Source organism: Myotis myotis, unplaced genomic scaffold (assembly GCF_014108235.1).
Source record: "Myotis myotis isolate mMyoMyo1 unplaced genomic scaffold, mMyoMyo1.p scaffold_m19_p_15, whole genome shotgun sequence".
NCBI lineage: Eukaryota > Metazoa > Chordata > Mammalia > Chiroptera > Vespertilionidae > Myotis > Myotis myotis.
In genome coordinates, this window is record NW_023416319.1 from 32,798,453 (window position 1) to 32,813,117 (window position 14,665).

General features: G+C 40.5%; 1 protein-coding gene across 7 annotated transcripts in view; it reads right to left on the reverse strand.

Moving 5' to 3' along the window:
• Positions 1-14,665, reverse strand: part of FAM13C (family with sequence similarity 13 member C) — a 126,988-nt gene that overhangs the window by 75,068 nt on the left and 37,255 nt on the right. For all 7 annotated transcript variants that reach the window (XM_036336804.1, XM_036336800.1, XM_036336799.1 and 4 more), the window contains one exon: positions 3,096-3,214. In XM_036336804.1, coding sequence (XP_036192697.1) covers positions 3,096-3,214 — 119 coding nt within the window. The remainder of the gene's footprint in view (positions 1-3,095; positions 3,215-14,665) is intronic.

Here is a 14,665-nt window from a genome sequence, read left to right on the forward strand (position 1 = left end):
CTTCTTTCCTCACTCTGAGCCAGGCCTAAGTCTTATGTGTCCTGTTACAGTATCATGTTTCTATCAAGATCTTATTGGGCATGATATGTCTGAAACTGACCATAGGCTGACGTAAAACGGAAGGTGAAGGTTATCAGGAATGTGAGCTACCTGACTCAAAGTTGTTTTTAGCCTCAGATCTCATTTCACCAGTTCATCAAGTTTCACAATCCCTGTCATATTTTGAGATGTTTTTAAGTACCATTAGAATATCCCTGGGTGATGCCACCACGGTTGTGACAAATAACTGTAGTCTGAAGGTTATCAGCCCAGTTTAAATACTGAATCTACCAGTGGCAGGCAAACTCATTAGTCAACAGAGCCAAATATCAGCAGTACAACGACTGAAATTTCTTTTGAGAGCAAAATTTTTTAAACTTAAAGGATATAGGTAGGTACACTGTTATTAACTTAATTAGGGTACTCCTAAGGCTTAGGATGAGCCACACTGAAGGGGCCAAAGAGCTGCATGTGCAGTTTGCTGACCACGGTACTAGCCCAACAGGGCTCCTGATCTACAACTTGACCCCAGACCTTGGGATGCCAAACCTGGGGCACGGAATTTCTGGAATACAGCTAGACCCCGTGAAAGTACAGCATGGAAGTTAAAGAGGAAAAAACAGACAAGAGCAACAAGGTCTTTAAGGTCTTGTGGACGTTTACTTAGGTATAGAGGAAGAGAGACCAGATCTGTCTTTGCAAGAAGTAGCCAATCTGTTGGGAAGACAAGCCAGACTTAATGAGGAAGGCTGCCCGATAACCTTATATCTGGTTCCTTTCCCTGGCATGCGGCGGAGCTCTGTAACTTCCTAAATTTTATACAAAACTATTGTGTGTGTGCATCTCTTTTTCTGAAGAAAGTTGCCACACATCTTTGCGAATCTGAATAAAACTATAATTCCCTATCCCCAAAGTAAGAGTTACTTCCCTCTGTGTTTCCTTATCAGGGGGGTCCTAATTCAATACTCTTAGTCTTACTCATCATATGTGAATGATACCCATCACATAATCCTATTAAATATCTGACTTGCCCTCTGATAAGAGTGATAATAGTAATATCACTATTTACCTCCCTCACTGTATATGGAATATGAAGTGTGGGGGTTTTTTCATTAACTTTTTTTTTAATATTTTATTTATTTTTTACAGAGAGGAAGGGAGAGGGATAGAGAGTTAGAAACATCGATGAGAGAGAAACATCGATCTGCTGCCTCCTGCACACCTCCCACTGGGGATGTGCCCGCAACCAAGGTACATGCCCCTGACTGGAATCGAACCTGGGACCCTTCAGTCCGCAGGCCTACGCTCTATCCACTGAGCCAAACCAGTTAGGGCTCATTAACTTTTTTTGTTGTTATTTATCCTCACCAGAGGATACTTTTTCCTTTTATGTTTAAAGAGAGCGAAAGGGATTGGGGGGAAGAGGGGGAGAGCAGGGACGAGGAAGAGGAGGAAGAGGAGGAAAAGGAGGAGGAGGAGGAGGAAAAGGAGGAGGAGGAGAGAGAAACATCGATTGGCTGCCTCCCACACTCGCCATAACCAGGGCCAGGGATTGAACTTGCAACCCAGGTATGTGCCCTTGACCAGGAAATCAAAACTTCAATCCTTTGGTGAGCAGGCCAATGCTCTAAACACTTAGAAACACCAGCCAGGACTAAAGTAATTTTAAGGTTACTAAAAATCAAGAATCTTTGAGAAGATTAATTGCTAATACTATTTTCCCCCATCAGCTTCTGTGGAATATCCACTTCAGAGGGCTATCATAATTCTACACACAAAAATTATTTAGTGAGGTTTTTTGCCTTTTATTATAATTATTTTTTTTTTTTTACTTTTTTTGAAATATGTATGTGAATATAGTTGGCCTTATTCAGGCTGAGAGAGGCAGTCACCAGTCTGGTTGGGGGAGACAGGATTACTGCTTAAACTGGTCCTAGTCAGCCCAAAACAGCTCTATTGCAATAATGCCTTAAATACGACAGAGAATGTGCTCGTCAGTGGAAAAATGACAAGGTTGAGTCTTACCTGGCTTGAGGTCAAGTAAGAATAAACAGACAAGAGATGGCGACTTGTGAAGAGGGTGATGAAAGGTGCCTTTGAATCCAACTGGATACTGGATCATCTTACTTTTGGGACCCCCTCTAACTCTTTGGGGTTCTATGATTCTAAATTTAGTATGCTGGATATTTAAAAGCACAATCACATTGCACAATCTTCTCTGTTATTGTTGATTCATTTAGAGTCTGAAACCTTAGAAAAAAAATTTCTAAAGGTCATGCTCAGAAGCACAGAACTCCCTTTCCACTGAGTCAGGGCTATGATTACACCGTACACAAGATCCTACAAAGACAGCTGACACAACTAGTGGTTGAATTCTTTCTTCTGTTTATTTCCAGAAGAGACGTTCCATAGACAGCTGCAATGCCAGGCTCCCATCAGAATGTGGTGCCAACCTTGCTGCAGACAGCTTTCTACCCACATCCTTGCCCTCGACCCACGGCTGTCTCCAGCAGGTCTAGCAGAAGTACTGGTGCCTAAGGACACCACTCAGATCAGCACAGAAGCCACACCTGCTATGCCATAATTAGACATCTGTAGGTTCAAATTCTGGTTCATCTTTTTTCACTTGTGCAACATCAGGCCAATACCTTAATTTGCCAGCCTCAGGCTCCTCCTCGGTGAAATGGGGCTATGAGTTAAGTGGTGAAGACTATATGATGTAACATGTGGAAAGCAATTGGCTTGCCATCTATACTGTCATCTCTATCATTATCACAGAGGAAAACCTAATCATTGTTTCTCTCCAAGGGCAGGACTAGCTCCACTCCTCTCTGAGCCTTAAGGCTGGTAATCTTCAAACTGAAGACAGAGAAAGTAGGTTATTTACATTTCTCTTAAACTCAGAATGAGTGATACTCCTAGCCCCCCTAAGCAGCTTTTACAGACCATAAGAAATTGCCAACAAAAGTCAGGAAGCCTAGATTCTACTGCGGGGGTGGCAAGCATACAGGAAGGAATCCCAGGCACAGGGGAACCCCAGACACCAAAGGGCCCACCTTGGTTGAAGCCACACCGTTTCTTGGCCCCTGAATGTGTGGTTTTGTGGACTCTCATGAGCTGGCGTTCCTGCTCTCCCCCGACACTCCGACGGGCTGGGGGCTGCATGCTCTGTCTCCTGTAAGAAGAAACAGCAGAAGTAGATGAGCTTTCAGCAGCCATCCGTTTCACAGCATTCCTAGGCTGGCATAGGTCTCTGGGCAGCAGAGCAGCAATACACAACACACGCCACCAAATTATAGTGGGGGCAGGGGGTTAGTGAGTGACCTCAAATTTAAAAAGCCTCTTTCTATCAGTAAGTTGCTGCAAGATAACAGAAGAAAAATGTAATAAAATAGCCTCATTTCAAAAGATATAGTCATACCACATTAAAATGACATTATAAAAGCATATTTAATCAATAAGTCTGAAAATATAATTTCTAGAATAGTACTTATAGGATAGGATCATTTTTGCAAAAACAAAACATATGTATGAATGTTCACACACACACACTCACACTCACACACACACACACACACACACACTATTGCCATTAGCTATACTGCATCCAAAGGAATTGCTACATTGGTCATCCTATTATGCAATCTACTAATTTAGGAAAGAAACCATAATGCTAAATCCTCTAGAGAATATCATAAAGACACCCAAGCTAATATGAATCTGGATTCAACATAAGGACACACAAACCAAAAAAGAAAAATTTGTATATGTTCAGCAGGTGAACCACTATAGTCTTTGAGCCATGTCAAACCTCTGACAAATTTCCCTTAGGATAAAGTAGTCTCTCTTTACCTAATAAATGAAATAACAAAGCCAAAATCAGTGAGAAATTCAGAGTCTGACAGCTATGATCTTGCAGTCAAAATATTCAAGTGACACCATGAATCTGGGTCTGACAGTGCAATATACTGTGTGGCCCTACAGACCAGTGGTTCTCAACCTTCCTAATGACGCCCTTTAATACAGTTCCTCATGTTGTGGTGAGCCCCAACCATAAAATCATTTTCATTGCTACTTCATATCTGTAATTTTGCTACTGTAAACAATATGTAATTATATATGTGTTTTCCGATGGTCTTAGGTGACCCCTGTGAAAGGGTCGTTTGACCCCCAACGGGGTCTCGACCCACAGGTTGAGAACTGCTGCTATAGGCCAAGCTCTATTAGGGTTGTGGGTGAGTCAGTAGTAGTGCCAGTATGTCAGGTATCTCAGAAGTCATTTTCTGCAATACTAGAATAATTTGGTGGAGCTATTTGCCAAATAGTCATCACAAGCTTCTAAAACAAAATTCTATTTGCCTTCCTATAAGAGGGCTAAATTGGGGTTGTGGGGAGCAGAGATGAGAAAAAGCAATGAGGTAGGCCTGCCAAGATCCTTTCTTTAATTCCATTTTTCTAAAGCCCTAGCTTCAGGCAAGAGGACATTTCACATGAAAGAGTTCCATTAGTAGACACTAGCTCCCTAGACTTCGCAGCTGCTGTGAAAATTTCTACAGCTAGTCAAATACTGGCCACATTGCCCTAAACAACAGTTTAAGTGAAATAAGTTGTGCTTGCTACTTGCTAAGTAGAACTCAGTTTCCTTGATTGTAAAATGGGGATGCTCCAAGCTCACAAGGTCGTTGAACAAGACCTTATTCAACCCCTTTCAGTGCCTGCCAACTGGAGGCATACAATCGATGGGAGCTCTTAATGATAATATTCCTTTTATAAAAATCCCCTTGAAGCACAGTATTCTGCAACAGTGTTAAGAATGAGTTCAGCAAATGCAAACCTATTTTTGTGGTGGAATGCTTATTTCAAGTTTCTATACAAACAATGATAATATTTTAAACATCATATTTAGAAGCCTCAATACATGAAGGCCTAAAGAAATAACCCTTTTAATATCTAAAATGTTTTAGGAAAATAATTACCATTTTATTAAAACTTTATCCTTTAAGGGAAGAGTAGGTGTTTTGCTATTTGCTTTTGTTTGTCTTTATTTTCAAGAACAGTATTTTATCTAATCCAGTGGTTCTCAACTTTCCTAATGCCTCGACCCTTTAATACAGTTCCTCATGTTGTGGTGACCCCCAATTTCATTGTCACAAATTGAACATAATTAAAGCATAGTGATTAATCACAAAAACAATATGTAATTATATATGTGTTTTCTGATGGTCTTAGGCGACCCCTGTGAAAGGGTCGTTCGACCTCAAAGGGTCTCAACCCACAGGTTGAGAACCGCTGATCTAATCCTTTGAACTCACAAAGGGTTTAAAAGGGTAAGAGGCCACAAACTCCTGGATTTCCCTGGATTTTACAATTTATTTTAGAGAAAGTGCTGCCTAATCTGCTCAAGGCTGTGATCTCAAAGCATTGCAGAAACAGAACATTTCTCTAGCATGGGTGGATAAGGAGTATTTTCGGACAGCTGACAAGCAAGTCCCTGATTCAAATGGAGGAAATAAATGGCATTGTCAGCAATGCTTCTTCTGCCCACCTAGAATTTAAAACTTAGACATGGTATGGAGAGGTGGGGAAGTAGTAGTAAGGAGTTTGGTATAAGTCATCCTGAATACCAATCAACAGAGTAGACCAAGCATGTCAAACTTGCGGGCCAAATGTGGCTCACAACGAATATTTTTGTAGCCCAGCCAATATAACGGTATGTAAGAAACATTTTAATAAAAATTTCATAACTTTTTTGTAATATTGTTATAAATAATTATTAATAAGGAACTACAACATTAACTAATTACTAATTACTAAAATCATATTGCATTCATTTCCCTTACGCGCCTTACACACCGGAGCACCATTCCTCTCTACTAAGACCAGCAGTGAATATTTTAGCAGCCAATTGCCACGCCATTAGTCTTGGACTGACTTTTTTGGTGTTCACAACAGGAAATATTTCACTTTTAGAGAACAAGAAAAATAGGTTTATTTGTGTTACGCTTATTAATTTGTGCAGTTATTCAGTGTCTGGTAAGTTAATGTTCAAGAAAAAATATTAATCTTTATTAAAATTTTCTATTACTTTATGTTAACAATTACTCATTTATTTCAGCCCTTTGTATTCAGCATGTCTCTATCAAAATAAACCTACATTTCTATGAAAATTGAAGCTTTTGGGGTTTTTTGTGGCCCACATAAACTTAAACCTTGTTTATTTGGCTCATCTTAGCCTTTGAGTTTGACATGCTTAGAGTAGACCCTGATGCAAAATATAGGCTTAACTGTAATGCTGCCCATTCCATTGAAAAAAATAGCAGGTCAACCCCCTAAGTGCTGACCTCCAAACCCCCCTGAGATCAGAGCCCAAGTTCAGCCCATTTCAGAAAATGCCAAATGGTTTCATCCTTCCAAAGCCCCCATGAATTTGAAAGTTCTTTTGTTCATAAGAAAAAGAATAAATATTTTCAGTGTAGTCAATTATCTCTTCATGGATTAGTCCTATGTCAATTAATAGCCCCAGCAAAGCTCACCTGGGAGTCAGCCTTCAGATGATTCTACCTTGGAGGCTACAAATCTTCCAGCTGAGGCTCCAGACAGCATGGAACAGAGACAAGACCTACCTATTGTCCCTAAGTCAGTGGTCAGCAAACTCATTAGTCAGACGTAGCCAGACACATGAGAAAGCAGGACTCACCCTCTTGGTGAGCTCCCATCTCTGTTCCAGTTGGACTCTACCACCTGGCCAGTGACAAGGTTAACGAGGACTGCCAAAGAAAGTCCTTATGGTACATAAGGTACTTGTGGATGATTGAGAGTTAACATTCTCCCCATCTCCCACCCCAGGTGACAACATCTGGACAAGATATAAAGAAAATATCGGATTACCTTTGCCCATTTAAGCTTCATTACACCTGTGTTCGGAATCTGCTGTAACACGCAGCTCAGAAATTCTAGAACATTAAAGCAGAGTGTTTGTCTTGAAATACTTAAGATACTTTTACTTAAAAAGAAGCCACCTACGACATACCAAGGATGTTAATAGTTAAGGGGGTTCTATAGTGAATGACATATTCCTGCCCCCAAAGAACTTTTAAATTCTAGTGTTTTTCAAAGACTAAAGTGTAAGAGGAAAGACTCTAACTTGCTTACTTCTGTGTTAATGCATCTAATGGGCAGACCCAAGCTGACCAAGGGGAATGGGGAAAGGAGAAGCCAAAATCTTCTCCTCCAGGCTGTCCTCCTGCGACTTGGCCAGGTGCAGTGTGGATGGGCATCTGCTCCCAGCCATCCTCCTCTCCCTTTGACTCAGCTCCCCTCTGTCCCAAGTCCAGCCTCAGTGATTTGTTGCTTCTCTGCTGCATGCAGGGACAATCAAATTGACTAAGCTCCAAGATATTTCATGAGAAAGCTGTCCATAAAACAAATGTTATTTAGGTTATTTTCTGATTCATAAGAGGAGGCTAAGAAAGAAGCTGCCTATTATGTTGAGAGGCTCAAAACCCCAGCTGAGATAAGGACATATTAACTGCCCCTAAGCAGAAACTGTGAAATATATTTTGTCCTTGTTAGGATTTCAGTGAGTTCAGCTGACTCTTGTAGAACTTGAGAGAACCTAGTTCTGATCCAACAGCACAGCCACTACTACTTACAGGTTCCCCATTTCGTACAAATGCAAGACCCAGAGAAAGAAACCGTTCCATCCTAATCCCAGTCCGTGTCCATCTTCTCTAGCTTGCCCAAGTCATAATGTTACCCTTAGGCCTCAAGGACAAATGCATCCTCTAAAACTTGCTTCCAAAATGTGGTCAACCAAAACATTAATTTTTTTCATCTTCTCGCCTTGAGTTTTATCTGGGTCCATTCTATTCCAAAACTAATAAAATGTTTTCTTCAACTGCTGGCTCAAATTTTTAATTAAATGGTTTTGTAACTAATCACTCCACTGCTAATAACAATACCTTATATTTATGAGAGCATGTTCTCCCCAAGAGCTCTAATTACTACATGATTAATACTGCTGATATCTCCATAGTTTAGAAAATCATAGGTATTCAGCGCTTAGATCAAACAAGGAAAAGTTTTATAAATCTATTCCTAGATCACCCTAAGAATAGATAGGGTGTTTGTTACAGACAAACGTTTTTCGCCTTAGACCTGCATTTGTCTGTAAAAGTGGCTTCAAGTCCTTTTGAATTTGGGAATTTTAAAGGCCTCTACTCCTGATTAAAAGAACTATTGGATTATCACATTCACTTAATAATTGGAAGAAAGGAGGACCAGGATGAGCTGATTTAAATTTCTCTTTAAAATTGTATGGCCCTAGCTGGTTTGGCTCAGTGGATAGAGCGTCAGCTGTGGACTGACGGGTCCCAGGTTTGATTCTGGTCAAGGGCACATACCTGGGTTGCAGGCTCGATCCCCAGTGGGGTGGCGTGCAGGAGGCAGCCAATCAATGATTTTTCTCATCACTGATGTTTCTATCTCTCTTCCTATCCCTTCCTCTCTGAAATCAATACAAAAAAATTTTTTTTTTTAAATGTGTCTGATTATTACAGACAAACCTTGAAATATCGTGGGTTCAGTTCCAGACCACTACAAAAAGCAACTTGTAACCTTTTTGCTGGTGGAGGGTCCTGCCTTCAATTTGCAAAAAAAACATAACATCTGTGAAGTGCAATAGAGCTAATAAGAACAATATAACGAGGAATGCCTGTATTTAAAATATTTTGACCCTTTATGAAATAGGAGACTGAGAGAACTGTTTCTTCAGACATATTTTTTAAAGAATGTCTCCCTACCTTAGTCACCATTTCAACACAGAAATAAAATAAATCATGGAGGAAGACTGGTATTGGTTCAAAATCCACAAAGCAGGATCTCCTCTGATCCTGTTTCCTTATCTGTGATACAGAGATATCCCCCAGTTTACTGCTTACAGTTGTGATCACTCCTAGTAGGAAACAGACATTCAAATTATGTTGTCTATCTTACCCACTTTCCAAATCAAATAACATTCACTGACTGCCTGATCAACACCAGCCACTAAACTAGGCACTTTATCTAAACTACAAGGTGGGTTTCACTCTTTACCAAGTTTCCCCAGTGGTGATAAACAAGTGCAGACAAGACAGGTGACTTACCGAGGCCAAAAAGACTGTCTTTTATGCAAGACATGCCCTCCTGAAGACCTTGCAAGATCTGACTGAGATTTGTGTAATTTAAGACTATTCCCATGACAAGGAATTGGGGATGTCTGTTCACTAGCTAAAGTGGAAATGTTTCAATAAATAAACACAGCTTTTTATTCAGTACACCCAAAGGCCTTAGGAATTATGCAAATCTTGATAAATTTGGGGGAACTTCAATAATTCAAATCATTTGCATGCAAATCTTAATACTTTATATTCAATATTTAATTCAAACTTACATAATAGGGAGTCACACTGTATCACTTGAGTGAGCCAGAGAACTCGGATCCTAAGTCCAAACCTTAAAATTCAGAGTCCTTTGAACTATGTTTCAACATCCCAAGTTTACTACTGTCAAATAGCAAAACTACAAATTCAGTAATGAGTCTGATTCCCCTTATTCAAGGGAATACAATCCGAGGACTGGGGGAAGTACGGTGCTCTTCCCAAGTGGAGAGATTCTGGGATTTCTGGAGTCTCTCACACCCAGTTTTCCACCTGGAAATATCGGGAAAAACAGACTCAAAGAGCTCAGAACGAAAAATAAGCGGAGCTCCATCCAAAAGAAGCTTACCGGAGATCCCGGAGATCCCAGAGGGCGGCCCAAGAGGCAGCGAACCAAAAGGCTCCAAGGCCACCTTCACCTGCATTGAGGAGCCGTCCCAGAATCCTCAGCAGCTGTCTCTGGGTCCCATCTCAGTGCCAAACAGTCAAATGACAAAACTAAACAATTCAGTGATGAGTCTGATGTCCGTTATTCAAGGGAAAACAATCCATGGATTGGGGGCGTGCAGGCCCACACAAGCAGTGAGGCGCTCTTCCCGAAGGATGTCAGGCAAGAGCGAGTTTTACTTAGGCGTGGTAACATGGAAGCAGGGCTTGACTGGCTGGGGGTCAGGGATTTCCTTTTAAGGCTAGCGGGTCCTAGTCTCCAGGGGAAGGTAAACCAGCTAAAGCTGAGCTGGAGGATTGTGATTGGTTAAGTTACCTTGACAGGTGTTTCCAGTAAGAGTGGGCTGACTGGTTTAGACTGATGATGTGGGCTGGGCCACTGGGGCAGCCTCCATGTGCTGAGTCCCAATATACAAATTAACGTTATCACTATAGAGCTGAGAAGAATCCTATGCAAATCAGCATGAACAGAGTCACATTTAACAAAATGTAACAGCTGGAGTGGGTGGTATTCAAGTGTACAATCAACAGAGCACATAATAAAGTATAAAAGAGAGTCATGACGTACGTGGGTTCTTAATGGTATTTATTTTTTTCACTCTATAGCAGAGGTTCTCAACCTGTGGGTCGCGATCCCTTTGGGGGTCGAAAGACCCTTTCACAGGGGTCGCTTAAGACCATCGGAAAACACATATATAATTACATATTGTTTTTGTGATTAATCACTATGCTTTAATTATGTTCATTTTGTAACAATAAAATTGGGGGTCACCACAACATGACGAACTGTATTAAAGGGTCGCGGCATTAGGAAGGTTGAGAACCACTGCTCTATCGCATTTGGATAAAGATACAGAGACTCTGCAGTAAGAGAGATTCGCAATGAAAGGAAGGTCTTCCTTTAATGAGCTTGCACAAACTTGGGATTGGAGGCAGGTGGGGAGTGGAAGAATTAACCAGCTTTGAGAGAGGCAAGATTAGCCGCTCTGGGTGTTGTGACTATGCAAACTCTATGCAAACTCTATCTCGCTGTGCCTCACTCCAAGAATTCTCACATTTCTACTTCTGCCCCACTGAGGACTCAGGACTTGCACAAGCCTCCAAATCTACCACTCACTCCAATTGTATTGTGTCGCTAAGTCTACAGAAGGTCCCAAACAGGACAAAGCTTGTAGGAAAGCAGAAGGCAGATTCTGGTCATGATCACTTTGCTCTACTCCCTAAAGCACTGGTATCCCAAAATGCCATGCCCAGACCTTGACAAGTGTTTCCCTCACCTTTGAACCAGCCTGCTCCCTCAAGGTGTGTGGAGCTTCTGACATAATCATAACTGGGGATTCTGGAACAGGCCACCCCTTCAATTCTATGGATTTCTGACTACATTCATTCATCACTCAAACATGTGGCCCCCATTGGGTGCTACATTCTATGCTCTTCCTAGTTCCAGCCCTCAGGGAGCTCACACTTCTAGTCGTGGCAATGGTGGTGGTGCTACTGTGGTGGGGGGGGGGGGGTGACATAGGCAGCTACAGTATAGTCTGACCAGTTTACAACATGAGAAAGCTCTGAAAACATACAGGAATGATGCTCTGGAAACATACAGGAATGATGCCCAACTCAGTTGGTAGGAGAAGTATCCCCGAACTGGGAAGATAATGCTCTATAGTAAATGGTATTTAAGGGGAGATGATTTAAAATATACCAGTAAATACATATTTAATTTATATTAAAAATCACAGAAATTGGCACTTCTGATTCTTAAAATTATAGTAATCTTTTCAAAAGTTGAAATAAGTCACTAGCTTCTGTAATAAGCTTGACAGGCCATTTGGCTGAGAAGGGAGTAGAGACTTGACAAGATGCTCTGGGAACATATAGGAATGATGTCAAACTCAGTTCCAAGGCAAGCATGTGAAGTCAGAACATGGCATGTTCAAGGAACTCAAGTGACTGACTGTGTTTGGGGTTAGAATCAAACATAGCTGGGGACGGTGACCAACAGGACAGGCCAGTCACAGGCAATGGCCAGATCATACGAGCCCTGAAAGTCTTAAAAAAGTGTGGGCTTTATTCCGAAGGCAATGGCAAGTCACTGAATATTCTCCAGTTTAGATGCGCACTGAAGAAAGATCATCGGGGCCTGTGAGGCAAATAGATTAGAAGGTGAAGAGGGAACGTGAAAGGAGAGAGGGCAGTTAGATCATTAGAACACCCTAAGCAAGTGGTGACTGGCATTACAGAGGTGTTACAAGGGAGAAAACTGATTTAAAAGATATTAAAGAGGTAGAAACAATAGGTCTGGTGATTGACAGGATATGGTTGAATTGAGAAAGAGAAATGAAGATGATGCCAACTCCTTAGCTTGGAAAATGGGATGAATGATATTGCTGCTCCTGAGATGGAGTCAGGAAGAGAAAGAGTATTCAGGAAGAGCTGAGTATTAGTGCCCATAAGGTATGCAAGTAGGCAATGATAGGTGAGCTGGAGTCCCAGAAGCAGAGCAGGGCTGGGAATATTTGAAAATGAGCATGAAGTTGACTAAACTACAAGTGGTATAACACCATTCAGAGAGAGCAGAGAAAACCTGGAAGAGAATGCTTATGTTGTTAAATCAAAAATGAAGTTGCAACATAGTATATATAGCGAGAGCTCATGCACAGAGGTGAAAGAGAAGACCAAATATGTGTGCATAATTATGTACTTATTTTTTTTGTAGCACGTGTTGTTATAAACTGCTGTATTGCTTAAATTGTTTAAGTATGTGTTGCTTGTATAATTTAAAGCAAGAATGCTTCATTTTAAAACATTTAAGACACAAGCAGATAGGAAGGAGATTACAAAGAAGACCAAGAAAGAGAGATGGGAAGAAAATGCAAAGAGAAAGCTTACTGCCTGACCCTACTTATATCTTAATGAATGGGATGCTAAAGGATTTTAACTTGGGGTAAAACAATAAAAGAAACATTAAATATTGTATAAATTCACTCAACTATATGACTTCTGTCTGAAGATGTTACAGTGTTCTTTAAAATAGGTGCCACTGCCCGGCCAGCGTGGCTCATTGGTTGAGTGTCAACCTATGAACCAAGAGCTTGCGGTTCAATTCCCAGTAAGGACACATGCCCAGGTTTCGGGCTCCATCCCCAGTGTGAGGCATGCAGGAAGCAGCCGATCAATGACTCTCTCATCAATGATGTTTCTATCTTTCTCTCCCTCTCCCTTCCTCTCTGAAATCAATAAAAATAAATAAAATTAAATAAATAAAATAAAATAAATAAAATAAAATAAAATAGGTGCCAGTTTCTTACAGTCTGCTTATGTTAAATATTAATAAAGATATCTAATATTCTTTATATGAAAAAAAGGATTAAGCAAAAAAAACAAAAACAAAAAACTCATAGACAACAATAATGGTGATTACCAGAGTGAAAGGTGGGTGGGGAAGGTAGGAGAAGGTAAAAGAGGGGATAAATGGTGATGGCAGGAGACTTAACTTGGGGTGGTGAACACTCAATACAATATACAGATGATGTATTATAGAATTTTACACCTGAAGCCTATATAATTTTATTAACTAATGTCATCTCCAATAAAAATAAAAATGCTAAACAAAAGGAAAAAAAAGATACATAATTTTCAGCAAGGAATCAAAAATCATGACCGCCCAGTGGGTGTGGCTCAGTGGTTGAGTGTCAACATGTAAACCAGGAGGTCATGGTTTGATTCCTGGTCAGGGCACATGCCCAGTTTGTGGGCTCAAACCCCAGTGTGGGGTGTACAGGAGGCAGCCGACCAATGTTTCTCTCTTTTCATCGATGTTTCTCTCACTCTCTCCCTCTCCATTCTCTTCTCTGAAATCAATAAAAATATATATATATATATATATAATGACCAAATGGGATAACTGGAACAGAGAGTCAACACCTCCTATAAATATGGCAACACAAGCCTAAGCCTTCCGACTAGTGCTTGGTCATATCCACAGAGCAGAGGCATGGAGGAAAGGCAAAAGGGCACCTTCATCAAGTCTGTACTCCCTTCTCAGCCAAATGGCCTGTCAAGCTTATTGCAGAAGCTAGTGACTTATTTTGACTTTTAAAAGATTACTGTAATTTTAAAAATCAGAAGTACTAATTTCTGTGATTTTTAATATAAATTAAATATTTATGTATATTTTAAATCATCTCTCTTTAAATACCATTAATTCTACAGCATTATCTTCCCAGGAAAAACCAGCTTTCATTACCCTTTTCACTGAGAAAGTGAACAGTCTGTTGCTATGGAACGTCTACCATGTTATTTTCTGAAATTATTAAACTATGTCTGTTATTCTTTACTTTCAAATATCCCTCAATGTTTCATTTCACAAGCTCCTTGTTTATTTTATTTAGTTTAGTAAGAATCAAATTATTCTTCTGTTCCCAAGGCAGTTATGAGAAAAATCCAAAATTACCATCATAACAATTATCCTCGTTCCTGGAGCTTCTCTGCTAATGTAAAGCACAAGGAGAATTAGAGATCCTCAAACTCAAAGAAAGTGCCACAACTAATGAGCAGTTGGGCAAAGTCTAGTTATTGACAAACTGTGGTTCCTTGATGGCAACTTACTAAATTTTTACTGAATAGTTTCTACAGTGCCAGGGATAGTTCTAGCTGTGGGACTATTGTGACAAGCAAAGCAGATTACCACTCAGGAAAATAACAAAAAATGAAGAAGAGGAGGAGTGGGAGGGGGAGGAGAAGAAGGAAGTTCAAGGTTTTTG